Source organism: Anabrus simplex, chromosome 1 (genome assembly GCF_040414725.1).
Source record: "Anabrus simplex isolate iqAnaSimp1 chromosome 1, ASM4041472v1, whole genome shotgun sequence".
In the NCBI taxonomy this organism is placed as follows: Eukaryota; Metazoa; Arthropoda; class Insecta; order Orthoptera; family Tettigoniidae; genus Anabrus; species Anabrus simplex.
In genome coordinates, this window is record NC_090265.1 from 827,635,442 (window position 1) to 827,651,944 (window position 16,503).

General features: G+C 41.9%; 1 protein-coding gene across 1 annotated transcript in view; it reads right to left on the minus strand.

The window, feature by feature from the left end:
- Positions 1–16,503, minus strand: part of LOC136873892 (pyrimidodiazepine synthase) — an 81,917-nt gene that overhangs the window by 33,270 nt on the left and 32,144 nt on the right. Inside the window, exon 2 of the mRNA XM_067147218.2 lies at positions 8,171–8,496. Coding sequence (XP_067003319.1) covers positions 8,171–8,496 — 326 coding nt within the window. The remainder of the gene's footprint in view (positions 1–8,170; positions 8,497–16,503) is intronic.

Sequence of the window (16,503 nt, forward strand, 5' to 3'; positions counted from 1 at the left end):
TTCTTCACATAATATGTAAAAAATATGTAATATTACTGAGTATGTAAAAATATGTGAAATCATAGGAATACAATATGTAATTACGTAAGAAACCGGGCACTAATAATCGCCATCACCAATTCCGGACAATGTCTAGCGGATTACGTCACTGAGGTCAGTGGTGTTTTAAAGGGCGTGTTGTGCGACATAAGGTGTATGATGAGATAAAGGAAATTCATAGTCACGATAATCAGAATTCTAAGGACGTGAACAATCACGAGAGTATTATGTCATTCCTGGCCAAGAAGCACAAGTGGTCCTCGGCCTTCGCGCAAACTACAAGAGATGACTCTGCAGGAAGTCAGTGCTCATTCTTCCATCACTCTTTCGTATCGTAAATCTGAACAACGGGCAGTGGTGGACAGCGGCCCACTTCCATTTGAAAAGTCATCGTGATACAGTAAAAAACCAATGAAATCAGCGCCTAAATCCAAATCTATTTCTTTCTGTGTCCTCACAGTAGACAATATCCTTCACTTTTTGCGTTCGACAGGGCTAGATTTACAGCTCGAATTAATATGAATGCAAAATGAATTGAAACATTTTGACGTGGCAACGCTTTGACACTCACACACTCGTGTTCGAATCCCACTGTGAACGGCAATATTTGTGTTTAGTATAAGCACCGTGATTCTCGTACATTACGTCTTGCTTCTACTACTACTGCTACTACTAAACGTTTTCATTCTTACCCTGAAGGGGGAGGCGGGCCTCCTAGACGATGACGCCGTCTCTCAGGCCGGGAGATTTGTTACGGTGAAGGAGATGTGCGGAGAAGGTGAGTCGGTGGGCGGCCGTGGCCTATACTACGAACTGTCCCGGCATTCGCCTTAGTGTAGGAGAATGGAAAACTACGGAAAACCCTTCTCAGGACAGCCGACGGGTGGGGCCAGGCGTGAAGTCCGGCACTGTGCCCCAGGCCCGTCTCCCGAATGCAGAGGCGTAGAGCCACGGTAGAACCGTGGCCAACTTTCCTCTGCTCGGTTGGCCGGTCAGAGTACAGGGCTGTTGGACCACGGGCAAGCCGTGGCCTCTAAAGGGCCGAAACCCACTCTGCATCCACCGACCTCTTGCTTCTCCGTGGGTGAGGGCAGTAGTATAACATCCGCGGTATCTCCTGCCTGTCGTTAAAGGTGACTAAATTGGGGACCAAGGGCTCTGAACTTGGCAGCGTGAGTCGGAGATCACGGTTCTCCTAGCTGAGTCTGGCAATATTTCCAGTTACTTGTGTCAGTCTCTTCACTTTCAACTTTCCTATTCGACCTCTCTTGGTCAACTCTTGTTCTTTTCTGACTCCGACGGTATTAGGTTTGCGAGGCCTGGGAAGTCTTTCATTTTCACGCCCTGCATGGCCCTTGTCCTTATTTTGCTGATACACTCTTCTTCGAAGTGTCGGAGCTTTCCCATTTTCCTCCAAATTAGTGTTAATAGACGATGGTTGCCTAGTTGTACTTCGTCTTAAAACAATAATCACCACCACCAATACCACCACTCATGTTCGAAAAGTCAGCGCCACAAAATGTTGTTCTCAGGTCTGTGCCAATTGTTCTTCAAGACTAGGCAGTACGTCCGCCTCTGTGGTGTAATGGTTAGTGTGATTAGCTGCCACCCCTGGAGGCCTGGGTTCGATTCCCGGCTCTGCCACGAAATTTGAAAAGTGGTACGAGGGCTGGAACGGGGCCCACTCAGCCTCGGGAGGTCATCTGAGTAAAAGTGGGTTCGATTCACATCTCAGCCATCCTGGAAGTGGTTTTTCGTGGTTTCCCCACTTCTCCTCCAGGCAAATGCCGGGATGGTACCTAACTTAAGGCCACGGCCGCTTCCTTCCCTCTTCCTTGTCTATCCCTTCCAATCTTCCCATCCCCCCACAAGGCTCCTGTTCAGCATAGCAGGTGAGGCCACCTGGGCGAGGTACTGGTCATCCTTCCCAGTTGCATCCCCCGACTCAGAGTCTGAAGCTCCAGACTGCCCTCGAGGCGGTAGAGGTGGGATCCCTCGCCGAGTCCGAGGGAAAAACCGACCCTGTAGGGTAAACCGATAAAGAAGAAGTACGTTTAATGTAAATATGGTCTACCAATACATAGGCAGGTTTTTGGACTACAGCAGAACCTCGATTCTCTGGACTAAATGGAACTAAACTAAACTGGACTAGCGAAACACAGAATAGTAGTAAAATAATCGGGAAAAAAATTAATAATGCTATATATTTTTGAAACTTACCATTTATCTTTAGGGGCTCCCTGTCCGAGGTGGTAAAGGCGTGCTCGATTTGCCAGGAAGGACGTGCGTTCGAATCCCCGTCAGGAAGTCGTAAAATTTAAAAAACGACATTTCCACTTCCGGAGATGTACATGCCCCTAAGGTTCACTCAGCCTGCACCAAAAATGAGTACCAGGTTAATTCCTGGGAGCAAAGGCGTCCGAGCGTAGAGCTAGCCTTTCTACCCCATCAAGTGCCGAGGTTACGGATAGTGGAAGCCTTTACCTTCCACCCCAGTACGGAGATGACTTTGCTTTCCTTTACAGGAATAATAAATTAGCTGACTCACTTCAAACAGTTCAAGATTACCGCACTACACATAATTAGTAAGCAAACTCGTGTCCTCATTCCGAGGTGGTGCAGCTCTTTTCAGGCACACCCCCAATTGAGGTAACCACATATCAGCCCTCCTGACACTTTTAAATTTCTGACAGTACCGGGAATCGAACCCGAGCCTCCCAGGACGGCAGCTAATAACAATCACGTTACGGAGGCGGACAACATAATTAGTTAACAGATAATAAATACAGTATACAAACTAATGCATACTTATCGCTTATTACGGATCACTTATTAATCACCTGAACACGAAATTCAAACGCGTCATTTAATCCTATATTATACGTTCATAAATAAAGTACTGTGCTGCAATCTATGTTAAATTATTTGTTCTGCATAACGAATGAATAATAAATTATTTGTTCTGCATGACGAATGAATAATACATTGTTTGTTCTGCATAACGAATGAATAATAAATTATTTTTTCTGTATAACGAATGAATAATAAATTATTTGTTCTGCATAACGAATGAATAATAAATTATTTGTTCTGCTTAACGAATGAATAATAAATTATTTGTTCTGCATTACGAATGAATAATACATTATTTGTTCTGCATAACGAATGAATAATACATTATTTGTTCTGCATAACGAATTAATAATAAATTATTTGTTTTGTTCTGCTTAACGAATGAATAATAAATTATTTGTTCTGCATAACGAATGAATAATAAATTATTTGTTCTGTATAACGAATGAATAACAAATTATTTGTTCTGCATAACGAATGAATAATAAATTATTTGTTCTGCATAACGAATGAATAATAAATTATTTGTTCTGTATAAAGAATGAATAATAAATTCATTTAGCCTAATCATTTCATTTTATTATCTGTTAACGTACGAGGTTGATTTTCTCCTCGGACTCAGCGAGGAACTCCACCTCTACCGCATCAAAGGCAGTGTCCTGGAGCGTGAGATTTTGGCTCGAGGTTATAACAGGAGAGGAGGACCAGTACCTCGTCTAGGCGGCCTCACCTGCTATGCTGAACAGGGGCCTTGTTGGGGGATGGGAAAATTGGAAGAGATAGACAAGGAAGAGGGAAGGAAGCGGCCTTGGGCTTAAATTAGGTATCATCCCGGCATTTGCCTGAGTGGTAAACTATGGAAAACCATTTAGAGGATGGCTGATGTGGGAAATGAACCCCTCTCTACTCAGTTGACCTCCCGAGGCTGAGCCGTTTCAGTCCTTATTCCACTTTTCAAATTCCGTGGCAGAGCCGAGAATCGAACACGGGCCTCCAGGGGTGGCAGCTAATCACACTAACCGCGACACCACAGAGGCGAACATGAATAATAATTTTTGCATTTAAAAACATGTGTTAACATTTTTGTTAAATTTGATCCGGACTAACGAAGAATCCGAACTAAAGGGGGTCGAACAAAGGAGGTTTTGCTGTACGTGCTTCACAGGCATCTAATCATGCTGACGTCATCAGGTCGCGTGGGGGGAACTGCACCGCGAACCTCTGATTTGGAATGGTTTACTAGGTTTCGAACCGCTGCATCGAGTGAACAGCTTATCTGTTGGGTTTTATTTTTTACGTCACACCGACACAGCTAGGTCTCATTGCGACGATGGTACAGGAAAGGGCTGGGAGTGGGGAGGAATCGACGGTGGCCTTAGGTAAGGAACAGCCCCAGCGTTTGCCGGGCGTGAAAGTGGGAGACCACGGAAAAACATATTCAGGGCTGTCGACAGTGGGGCTCGAACCCACTATCTCCCCAATGCAAGCTCACAGCTGCTCACCCTAACCACACGACCAACTCACTCGGCCCTGTAGTTACATTCAACGCTGGGATCATTATGACCCAATAAGAAATTTATTACTTTCTCATGCTGTATTATTTTTTCTAAAACTATGTAGGCATGTGGTGTTATTATTCCAGTGTACAGAAATTAAACTGTAGTAAATAAATGGGCTAATTATCTCATAGTTCCTGAATGCAGTCTATCTAAGCAACAAATTTATTCCCTACTCTGTCTCTCTCCTTTGTTAAACGTGACAGGGCGTGGTGATATGTCATTACTAGCTGGAGAGTTTTCGCCTCGCAGATCGATATTTAACCAGCTGCGAGGTAACGACTGATACTTTCCCTTCTACCACTGTCTTCTCCAAGGCTACCTTTCTCCTTGAAATATGGACAAAGTATCTCAAGAATGGTCGGTCAATCTTCTCCATGAGCCTGTCCTTGACTATGACCTCCTCAGGAACAGAAGCGTTGGTTCGATTTTCCTTCCAAGGTCTACATTTCCAATGCTTCTATCGTCTTCTTGTGAGCTGTTTTAACTGCCTGTGTCTCAGCGGCGTAGGTTACGTGGCGATCAGAAATATTAACACATTTACCAGCTTCAGTTTCGTGTTCTTGGAGATGGTCTTACCCTCTACAACTTGCCGAGTTTGGTAGTTGCCACACTGGCCAGGGCAAGGCAGTATTATTGGACCTTTATGATTTCTTTTATATGTATAACACGTCCTGACTGACTGACTGACTGACTGACTGACTGACTGACTGACTGACTGACTGACTGACTGACTGACTGAGAGACTGATTCATCATCGCCGAGCCAAACAACTCGACATAAAGAAATGAAATTTTGAGGACACATTTATATTACTTGATTCGAGAAGTGGAAAAAATCAAGAAAAGCAGCACGATGTGTTCTGGTTGATTTCCGACAAAAGAGTAGTGTTACTAAAATGTTGCGAACTTTAGGTTGGGAAGACTTGGGAGGAAGGAGACGAACTGCTCGACAAAGTGGTGTTTATATTGTGGAATAATGTGGCTGTTTTAATGTTTTGTTTTCAGTTCCCGTGCGGCTTTTGCGATTATTTAAAATGATGAACAAATCGCGCGATGCAAATTACTAACCTGTAGTACCTGCCGGGTGGCTATAGTTGCCACCATGAAAGCGTAGTCACTAAGGGAACAACCTCAATCTTTCTCCCCTATTATTACTGAAGGTAGAAATTTAAAGTTACTCTTTAACTGTTGGGTTCGATTCAGTGTCGCTAACCACACAATTTAGGGATCCTACTTGCCGATACGACATCTTACATTTTCCGTCCATCTCGCATATTGGCACTATTTAGTCATAGTTTTGTCGTGTCTTGCGAGATTATACGCAGTGACACTGCCGTGTTGTGAAAAGTCAATACTATTATATTTACGAGACTAAGTAATGGATATTTTATTTTTCTGTAAAATTGTTAAGCAATTTAATAATTCCAGGTAAGAGGAATTATGGTATGTTCGCATAATGCATTTAATAGACTAGTTGGTATGAAATGACGAACGCAGCATTTTATTACTACGATATTATTTCGTCCAATTCTTACGTAGAGAATTCAATTAGGATGTCTAAGAATCAAGAAAAATCTGTAAAAGTGCTCTGATAACGAAATGAACTTACCTCCTCTATTCTATGATTAGTTTTTGACATAATGAGAAAGTTGAAATGCAAGTAAATTTCGTTATCAAATTAACCTTACCTAACATAACCTTGTCTTGTCTCGACTTTGGTACGGTTTGCAGACTTAGCCTTTGTGTATTAATATTACTTACGGCACATGTGTATGTAATATATTTGCTTGTGCATATTATTACAGCCAACGGCCGTAGCCGTGTTGAAACACCGGATCCCGTGAGATCTCCGAAGTTAAGCAACATTGGGCGTGGTCAGGAGTTGGATGGGTTGCCACGCGCTGTTGGTGGGGGGGTAAGGGAATGGAGGAGCGGAAAGGAACTGGCCACCTTACCGCATGTAAACTCCGGCTCAGGAACACCTCTGCGGAGGTTCGGACCTGCCTTCGGGCAGAATAACCCTTACCTATCTATATTATTACAGTGTGGTTTCTCTTTCATTCGACAATTAACAGTAAATTTCAAGAGGGGAGCTTAATTAGTATTTACACCAGGCAAACACCAGAATAATACGGTTATAGAACCGCCTATATCAAAATATCGGTAGAAATATATAATATTGCATAGAGTGTGGGCGAGAGAGTGTGTTTATTTTCTTAATTCGTCATTAAACCTTGAAAACCATTTCTCATTTATTATGTGCCGCTGCTGTAGACCAACTCATCTCGCCATTTGTTCTTTACAAAGATGTAACAAGGCCAATTATCATTATCGATCGATGTTAGAGCTGGCGTACGTTACTACGTGGCACACACAGCAGTAGCTATGCTTCTATTTTCTATGAGGCGTACGGAATATACGTTTGAATCGACTAGCGTTCGAATGGAGCACACAGGGCATCCGGCCGTAAAACAAGGTCAAAATCCACATGTGAGCCCCTGTGGTTGGAGGTGGTAAAATACATGAACGCATCCCTGCTCGTTATAAAGGACGAATACGAGGGTAAAAAAGGGACTCTAAACTTTCTAGCGTGGGTTGGCGACCACGGTTCCCTTAGTTGAGTCTGGCATTACTTCCACTTAATTGTGTCAGGCTCTTCACCTCGATTTTTCCTGTCTGGCCTCCCTGGGCTATTTCTTTTTCTCTTCCGACCCTGATGGTTTAGAGACATAAAGAGTCATTCATTTTCAAACCCCCGTCGATGGAGGTGGTAAAATAACATCCATTGTATCCCTGCCTGTCATAAGAGGAGACTTAAAGGGGCCCCAAGGGCTCATAACTCGGGAGCGTGGTTTGGTGATCACGGGGCCTTCAGCAAGCTGTAGCATTGCATCCACTTACTTGTGCCAGGATCCTCACTTTCATATATCCCATCCCACCTCTCTTGGTCAACACTTGTTCTTTTCCGACCCCAATGGTATCTGGTTTCGAAGCCTAGGCCTAGAGACCTTTCATTTCCACGTCCTTCGTGCCCCGTGTCTTTCTTTTGCCGATAACTTCGGACTGTCGGAACTCTTTAATTTTCCCTCCGTTTAGTGTGAATAGAAAATGGTTGACTAGTTCTACTTCCTCTTTAAACAATAATCACCACCACCTCCTCCAATTTTGTCATATCACTAGAGCCGATTCCTCCCTTTAACCAAATATTTTCATAAATGACGAATAAATTACGCGTTAAGTGCACTAACTCGCATGAAGGTAAGACCTTTTTAAACACGTGGAATGAGATAGAAATAACAAACACAATTACATATTCAGTAAGTAGTGGTTTCTTCATTCAACTGTTCTAAAAAAGGAAACCAAATTAAAAAATGGAAGGGCAAGATTCGTATAGGGAACCGAACATTTCTTGAAGCTAATAATCAAGATGTCCCAATCCCCTTATATTAAGCAACAACAGTATCAACGATCATTTATTCCATCATTAGACATTTCGTACAGTCCACGACTGTTTTTCTTACATTTGGTTTAAGACAAAAGATGCTCCCTGTTGCAAGCAAAGGAGCTTTATCTGTTGGTCTCCGGAAATCATCACGCCACTATATCAAGTCCAATAAAGAAGCAGACGCATTATTTTCACTAATAACCCCTACTGGCTTACGTGCCTATCGTAAGCACAGTTACATTGCAAATTATTTATGGTTTGTACCTGTAACTCACCTTGCCGAATTTCTCGATCAGCTCTTTATCCTTGGCCTTGCGCTCAGGATCCGAGGGGTACAGCGGAGGCTCAGGATACTTAGCATCCAGATAGTCGGCAATATCAAGAGATTCGACCAGCACCTCATCACCGGTGTCTAGAGCGGGCACTTTGCCCTGAGGGTGAAGTTTGGAGATCCATTCCGGTTTCTTCTTCAGATTCACGTTCACCACATCATACGGAATCCCCTTCACGTTGAGCACGAGCTTAACACGCTGCGCAAATGGGCAGAAGTGCATGCTGTACAAACGCAATTTTCCCTCTTCTTTTGGGGGACAAGTTGACCCTGTAATAAAATTAAAGATATGATAGACAATTAATGGAAGTTTGGGCAAGTTTGAATGCACAATTTGAAGTTCCCAGGGGTCCGCTACATCAATGAAGCCTGTAAACAGAAGTACAGTAACCATCTATAATTGTATTCAAACAAGCAGTTTCAATGACTCATTTAAACAGTATACGTAGTAGAATCATTAATTTCATGGTGTACTGGCCGTCTAGTGTCGCTGTGGTGCACTACAGCGGAGAGTTTGCACCACAGGATGTTGTGACAGTTCTTCGCTATTCCCAGCAAGAGGCAGTTGCGTGCGTACAGTATAAGCAGAACTACGGTCTCTGTTGTAAAGGGTAATTGAATGTCAGTGGCGGAACTTGAGAATGTCGTAGTTTGAGCAGCGGGCAAATTTCAAGTTCTGACAAAATTTAGGCAAATCCGCTGGCGAAACGTTCGAAATGACCAAGTCGAAATCGCCCGGATCACCTCAACGGGAAAAGACAATGTGATCCTTGAACTGTTAGTACCCCTCTACGAACATATTGACTGTAGTACGTACATGAGTGTACACTGTGTTGCCTTCATTGTAGGCGCCAGTCCACGAAGTTATTGACTGTAATACATGAGTTTACACTGCGTTGCCTACACTTGACTGTAGTACTGTAGCCGGTCCAAGAAGTTATTGACTGTAGTACAAGAGTTACGCTGTGTCGCCTACACTGTAGGCGCCAGTCCACGAAGTTACTGACTGTAATACAGGAGTTTACGATGCGTTGCCTACACTGTAGGCGCCAGTCCACGAAGTTATTGACTTTAGTACATGAGTTTATGATGAGTTGCCTACAATGTAGGCGCCATTCCAAGAGTTATTGACTGTGGTACAAGAGTCAACACTGTATTGCCTGCACTGTAGGCGCCAGTCCACTAAGTTATTGACTGCCGCAGTACATATAGGCGCATAGGAGATTATACAGTTGGGAAGTAACTGAGTAAAAGTAATAGAAGTACTTATAACGGATACCTTTTTAGTAATTTTTACTTGTAATCGTTGCTTTTTACAAAAAGGAAATTTTACTCGTAATTTACTTGTTGAAATCAAATTGTAATCGTTACACTCTAGTAACCGATATATAACGCATGGAAGCAGAAAATAAAAGAAAGTGATGATAATTTCTTTCAGCTTTACTACAGCAGAACCAGTAGCTTCAACAGTACTGGATGAGGTACTTTCTTTCGTCTTCAGTACTTTCAAAAACATCAAACTTATCCTACAACATCCATCACTGCTGGTACTTAAAGTTAAACCTTCAATTTCCCCTATAAGGCGTCTTTTTCAGTAAATGCAAAGGTATAATCCCCCCCCCCGCCAAGAGTTCGAAGCTTAACGATGAGAAATTTAAGAACCAATTACATTGTAAAGTAAATGGATAATTATTTGAATTGTTAAAAGTCACTGACTAAAAAATCTTGGGAAAATATCATCACGAAAGAACCAAGGTATCATGTTTTGTTCTACTCGGTGACAATAGCTACTTAATATCTCTAAGCTAAAAAAATGCACACAGAATGGAGAAGTATGTTTTTTTTATTCCAGCCGCATTCAGAGAAAGTGTCCTTAAAACTGACGTTTGTGAAGTGTTCTTTCTTTTAATGTCGCACCGACACAGAGATGTCTTATGGTATCGATGGAATAGGAAATGGCTAGGAGTAGGAAGGAATCGGCAGTGGCCTTGAATGAACTGGGGTTTGAACCCACTATATCCTGAGTGCAAGCTCATAGCTACGTGAGCCAAGCCGCGCAACCTCTCATTCAGTTGAAATATTGTCCTCGTGGAACTATAATAGGATTGACAGTTGCTTCAATACGTGTTCTCCAGCTGTAAGTGGGATGAAGTGGGAAGAACGTGTTAGCAGGTCATATTGACAACCCGGAATTTGACCAATCACATACGACTAACCACAAAAGAGCGTGGGCCAGCAAAGAGAAGGGAGAGAGAGCTTTCCCCAGCAGAGTCCACTTAACAGTGAAGGTTACTTTGTGTTTGTATTTGTGTATCTGCGTGTGCCAGGCGGCTCGCAAACGCCGTACTTTCTACTCATAAATTTCCCGCATGCACAAGTGATAAATGGGATGTCTACTAACTGACCTTCACAGGAGCACTACTACCAGCAGGCAGGTTACGTCATAATATGAAGAGATAACAACCGGACGGACACTCGCAGCATGCTCCTCAGCGCTACCCGCCTAATGCAACCCCTTGCATTAGTAAACCCGTTTTCGACTGCGTAGTACTAGGATGGTGTATCGTACAGCAGCACTACATCTGCTGTCTGCATATCGGCAATGGATAATGTGTTCAGCAACGAAGATTACACAGACATCATTTTAATCTATGGACAATCTGGTCGGAATACAGCCGAAGCTCCAAACAGACTTCTGCCTTCTACGCACGTATTTCACAGAACAGTATTAGTTTTTGTTTCATACAAACAATTCTTTTATAGAGTGGATTGTCTACACGTGTATACATTAATACGTTATTAAATTTTCTTTTCTGCATCTTTGGCGTATTTACAAATGCACCCTGTTATGGAAAGTGTGCAGTAAAATGACTGCTATTTGTTTCACATCAAGTTGTATCTCTCCCTCGAAAACAAGTGATAAGGCATCCCATGCATCACTAGTGCATGCGGGACATCTGTAAGTAGAAAGTACGGCGTTCGCAAGCCACCTGATATAATTTGCACTGCTATTCATAAACAGTTTCACTAAAGACGTGTGAGTGTGTATAATAAGAACGTAGTTATATATTCTCACAGATAATTTTTAAATACCCTGTGTATATTATATGCCTAGCATCTTTTAATTTTTATCCAGTGGCAGAACGTCAAGAGAGAAAAAGATTCGGCAAAGGCATTCCTATAAAGGGACATACTGGGGACGTTACTTGTTATGTACGAAAGTACTTTGAACGGGAGAAAGGTAATAATGGTCCTCTCATTTCTGTGACTTAAGTGTTAAATAGAACTGCAGTTGCGGTTAGAGTAAGCCAAAACACTGTAGTTAAAATAGAAAAAGACAAGTACGATTAATATAAACGGGCAACAGTCGTACGGGAATTACATTTATTGACATTAAAAAATATTTTTTCTTTTCGCAAACGCCAAAATTAATTATGCATTAGATATGCTTATTTCTTATATTTCACTTTGAATATCTGCTTGCATTCTTTAAAGTACGTACATCTTTAACGTGCGGCATTGACTTTGCCCGGAAGTAATACGACGCGGCAACACCAAGCATCTTCGCTCTCTTAAACGTCAGTCTCATTCTAGATCCGCGCGGACAATAATTGTCACTGTAATTTTACTGATTACTAGTTGATAATGCGAGTTGTAATTGTAATAGAGGGAAATATCTCTCAGGTAACTGTGATTCAGTCCATTAATTTTTCTTGCATGTTTCCTAACACGTCGTACTAACTCTAGAATCTAGTACTGTGAAAGATTAACCTTCGATGGTAGCTTCACGCTGGAATGCCCGGAAATTACTGAATAGGCATTTAGTGTGCTTTTGGGCGTCAAACTCCTTAACCTGTTCAGATCCAGTTTTCATTTCAAAAGAAAAAGAAGAAAAGAAAGTGCTCATCGCTAAGGCCTGCAGATTACGAGGTGATGCGTGTTCTTTGTGATGAATCTTCTCAAGCATTATTCTTGGCTTTCTAGACCGGGGTCACTATCTCGCCTTCAATAGCTCTACAATTGTTCTCGCATAGGCTGAGTTAATCTCGAAAATCCCTGACCAGGCTGGGTATCGAATTTCAGGCCTTCGGGTAAACGGCAGGCTCACTCCACCTAGGTAGCACATTCGGCTTGGTATAATGTACCCTGTGTTTTTAAATGATTACACCTCACTTCAAGAATTTTGAAGTAGCTTGTAGGTGTATATAGACTGTTTTAGGTAACATTATTCCATACGTCAGGATTTTATGAAACTGACATTAGGAATGCTATCGCACGCAACATAGTTTCTGTTAGCTTCGTAAATGAGTGAATGATGTGGGTAGATTTGGCAGTTGGAGGAATTAGGACGAAAATTGTCTCAGAGTATACACCATATGATGGTGCAGACGATGTTGAACTGGACAAGTTTTATGAAGCATTGAGTGCCATTGTAGTCAGGGTCAACAACAAGGATAGGATAGTGCTAATGGGAGATTTCAATGCGAGAGTTGAAATAGAACTGAAGGATGCGAAAGGGTGATAGGTAAATGTGGGGAAGATATGGAAGCTAATGGGAATGGGAAGCGTTTACTAGACTTCCGTGCTGGTATGGGTTTGGCAATTAGAAACACATTCGGGCCGATGACCTTCGATGTTAGGCCCCTTAAAACAACAAGCAACAAGCAACAAACACATTCTTCAAGCATAATGCTATTCACTGCTACACATGGGAGAGTAGGGGTACCAGATTAATAATAGACTTTAATTAAACCGAGTTCGAATTCAGGAAATCTGTTAGGAATGTTCGAGTTTTTCAGGGATTTTTCAATGATACAGACCACTATCTGATCTATAGTGAATTAAGATGATCTAATCCTAGAGTAGAAAAAGTGAAATCTGTCTGCAAACGAATAAGGGTAGAAAATCTCCAGGGCGAGGATATTAGACAGAAGTACATGGATATGATTAGTGAGAAGTTCCGAACAGTGAACAGTAAGCAGGTTCAGGATATAGGAAGACAATGGGTGGCATACAGGGATGCTGTAGTAGCAACAGCAAGGGAACAATTGTGTGTAAAAATGGGGAAAAGAGAGCATCTTGGTGGAACGATGAAGTGAGAGTAGCTTGTAAACATAAAAAGAAGGCTTATCAGAAATGGCTCCAAACAAGAGATGATGCAGACAGGGAATTGTACGTAAATGAAAGGAATAGAGCAAAACATACCGATGTTGAATCCAAAAAGAAGTCGTAGGAAGGTTTTTGTAGTAACCTGGAAAGGCTAGGTCAAGCAGTGGGGAACCCTTTCTGGACAGTATTGAAGGATCTTAGGAATAAAGAGGAAAAGGAAATTAACATTTTTTGGGTAACTCAGGTGAACTCGTAATAGATCCCAGGGAATCACTAGACAGGTGGAAGGAATGTTTTAAAAATCTTCTCAACGTAAAAGGAAAACTTCTGGAGGTGTCGCAAACAACCTAGCTCATAAAGCAGTAGGAACAGATGAAATTAGACCTGAAATGGTGAAGTATAGTTGGAAAGCAGGAAAGAAATAGTTTCAAAGAGTAGCAAGATTAGCATGAAGCGTTGGACCTTCAGATTGGACAAAAGTAGTAATTGCACCTATCTATAAGCAAGGGGACAGGAAGGATTGCAACAGTATCGAGATATCTCTTTGATTAGTATACCAGGCAAAGTATTCACTGGCATCTTGGGAGGCAGGGTGAGATCAGTGGTTGAGAGGAATTTGGATGAAAACCAGTGTGGCTTCAGACCACAGAGAGGCTGTCAGGATCATATTTTCAGTATGCGTCAGATAATTTAAAAAATGCTACGAGAGGAATAGACAGTTGTGTTTATGTTTCGTAGATCTAGAGAAAGCATATGGCAGGGTACCGAGGGAAAGATGTTCACCGTACTGGGGGATTATGGGATTAAGGGTAGGTTATTAAAATCAATCGCACGCATTTATGTTGACAATTGGGCTGCAGTGATAATTCATGGTAGATTGAGTTCTTGATTCAGGGCTCTTACAGGGGTTAGACAAGGCTGTAATCTTTCACCTTTGTTGTTCGTACTTTGCATGGATCATCTGCTGAAAGTTATAAAATGGCAGGGAGGGATTCAGTTAGGTGGAAATGTAGTAAGCAGTCTAGTCTATGCTGACGACTTGGTCTTAATGGCAGATTGTGCGGAAATCCTTCAGTCTAATATCTTGAAACTTAAAATAAGTGCAATGAATGTGGTATGAAAATTAGCCTTTCGAAGATTTAATTTATGTCAGTACGTAACAAATTCAACAGAAATGAATGTCAGATTGGTGATACGAAGCTGGAACAGGTAGATAATTTCAAGTAATTATGATGTGTGTTCTCCCAGGATGGTGGTATGGTAATTGAGATTGAATCAAGGTGTAGTAAAGCTAATACAGTGAGCTCGCAGTTGCGATCAACAGTATTCTATAAGGTGGAAGTCAGCTTCCGGACGAAACTATCTTTTTATCGGTCTGTTTTCAGACCAATTTTGCGTTACGGGAGCGAAAGCTGGGTGGACTCAGGATATCTCATCCATAAGTTAGAAGTAAAAGACATGAAAGTAGCAAGAATGATTGCTGGTACAAACAGGTGGGAACAATGGCAGGAGAGTATTTGGAGTGAGGAGATAAAAGCCAAGTTAGGAATGAACACGATGGATGAAGCTGTATGCATAAACCGTGCTTCGATGGTGGTGTCTTGTGAGACGAATGGAGGAGGACAGGTTTCCTAGGAGAATAACGGACCCTCTTGTCGAGAGTAAGAGAAGTAGAGGCAGACCAAGACGACGATGATTAGAATCAGTTTCTAATGATTCAAAGATGAGAGGTATAGAACTAAATGAGGCCACAGCACTAGTTGCAAATCGAGGATTGTGGCGACGTTTAGTAAATTCACCGAGGCTTGCAGACTGAAAGCTGAAGGGCATAACGGTCTATAATGATGATGTTTGTATGACATAATAAATTAGCATATTGGAAGTGAAACGTTAAAAGATAAATCTGAACTTCTAATAGGCCTACGATTTTTGTCGGTGAAAGTTATTTCAGCTAGGCACGCCAGGTTCTGAAAATTAGTGGGGGTGATCTAAGTCGCAGTCCAACTGAGTAAGTGAATGCGCGGCTTGGGTCACGTAGCTGTCAGCTTTCATTCGGGAGATAGTGGGTTTGAATCCCACTGTCGGCAGCCCTGAAATGGTTTTCCGTTGTTTCCCATTTTCGCACCAGACAAATGCTAGGGCTGTATCTTAATTAACGCCACGATCGCTTCCTTCCCGCTCCTATCCCTTTCCTAACCCATCATCGCCATAAGACCTATCTGCGTCATTGTGATGTAAAGTGAGTTGTAAAAAAAAATAGGGAAAGGCTCCAGAAAATGTTTAAATTTAACCCTCACGAAAATGTTTTAGATGTTTTTTAATGAGCAATACTCGATGGAAAACATAAACTATTATTTCATTAGGGTGCTTTTTAACAGTAATTAAAGAGTACATACAAAACGTCCGCATAAATCTACGTAAAATCGATATAAAATTCATATTAAAGGAAAATGTGTTTTATAATAATGAAAAGTAATGATTTTGTATTTTATATATACAATAGAACCTCGTTTATCCGAAATAAATGGGGCAGAGTCACTTCGGTTGACCCGTTTTTTCAGATGACACATGGTAAATATTTTAGGAAGTAAAATATCGAAATAAAAGTGCATAAACTCTGTTAAGCAAAGGTGCATACTGTATATTAACATTAATATGTTTGCATAATGTCACTCATTGTATAAAATCAATGATTTTCTTCTGAATTTTCCTGTTGCAGCGCTGTCGTGCAGCTATGTCCCGCCACCGTTCAATCAACAATACATCAGCTGGTGTAGGTTCATTGCTTTGTTCATCAAAGTACAAAGCAATCTCAAATGACGAAACATTGTTTTTGTTACTACAGAACTGAATACTGTATACAGTAATTTTATTAGAGTACAGTCCGGCTCCATGGCTAAATGTTTAGCGTGCTGGCCTTTGGCCACAGGGGTCCCGGGTTCGATTCCCGGCAGGGTCGGGAATTTTAACCATGATTGGTAAATTCTGCTGGTTCGGGGGCTGGGTTTATGTGTTGTCTTCTTCATCATTTCATCCTCATCACGACGCGCAGGTTGCCTACGGGCATCAAATCGAAAGACGTGCATCTGGCGAGCCGAACTTGTCCTCGGACACTCCCGGCACTAAAAGCCATACGCCATTTCATTTCATTACAGTCCTGTAATTAAA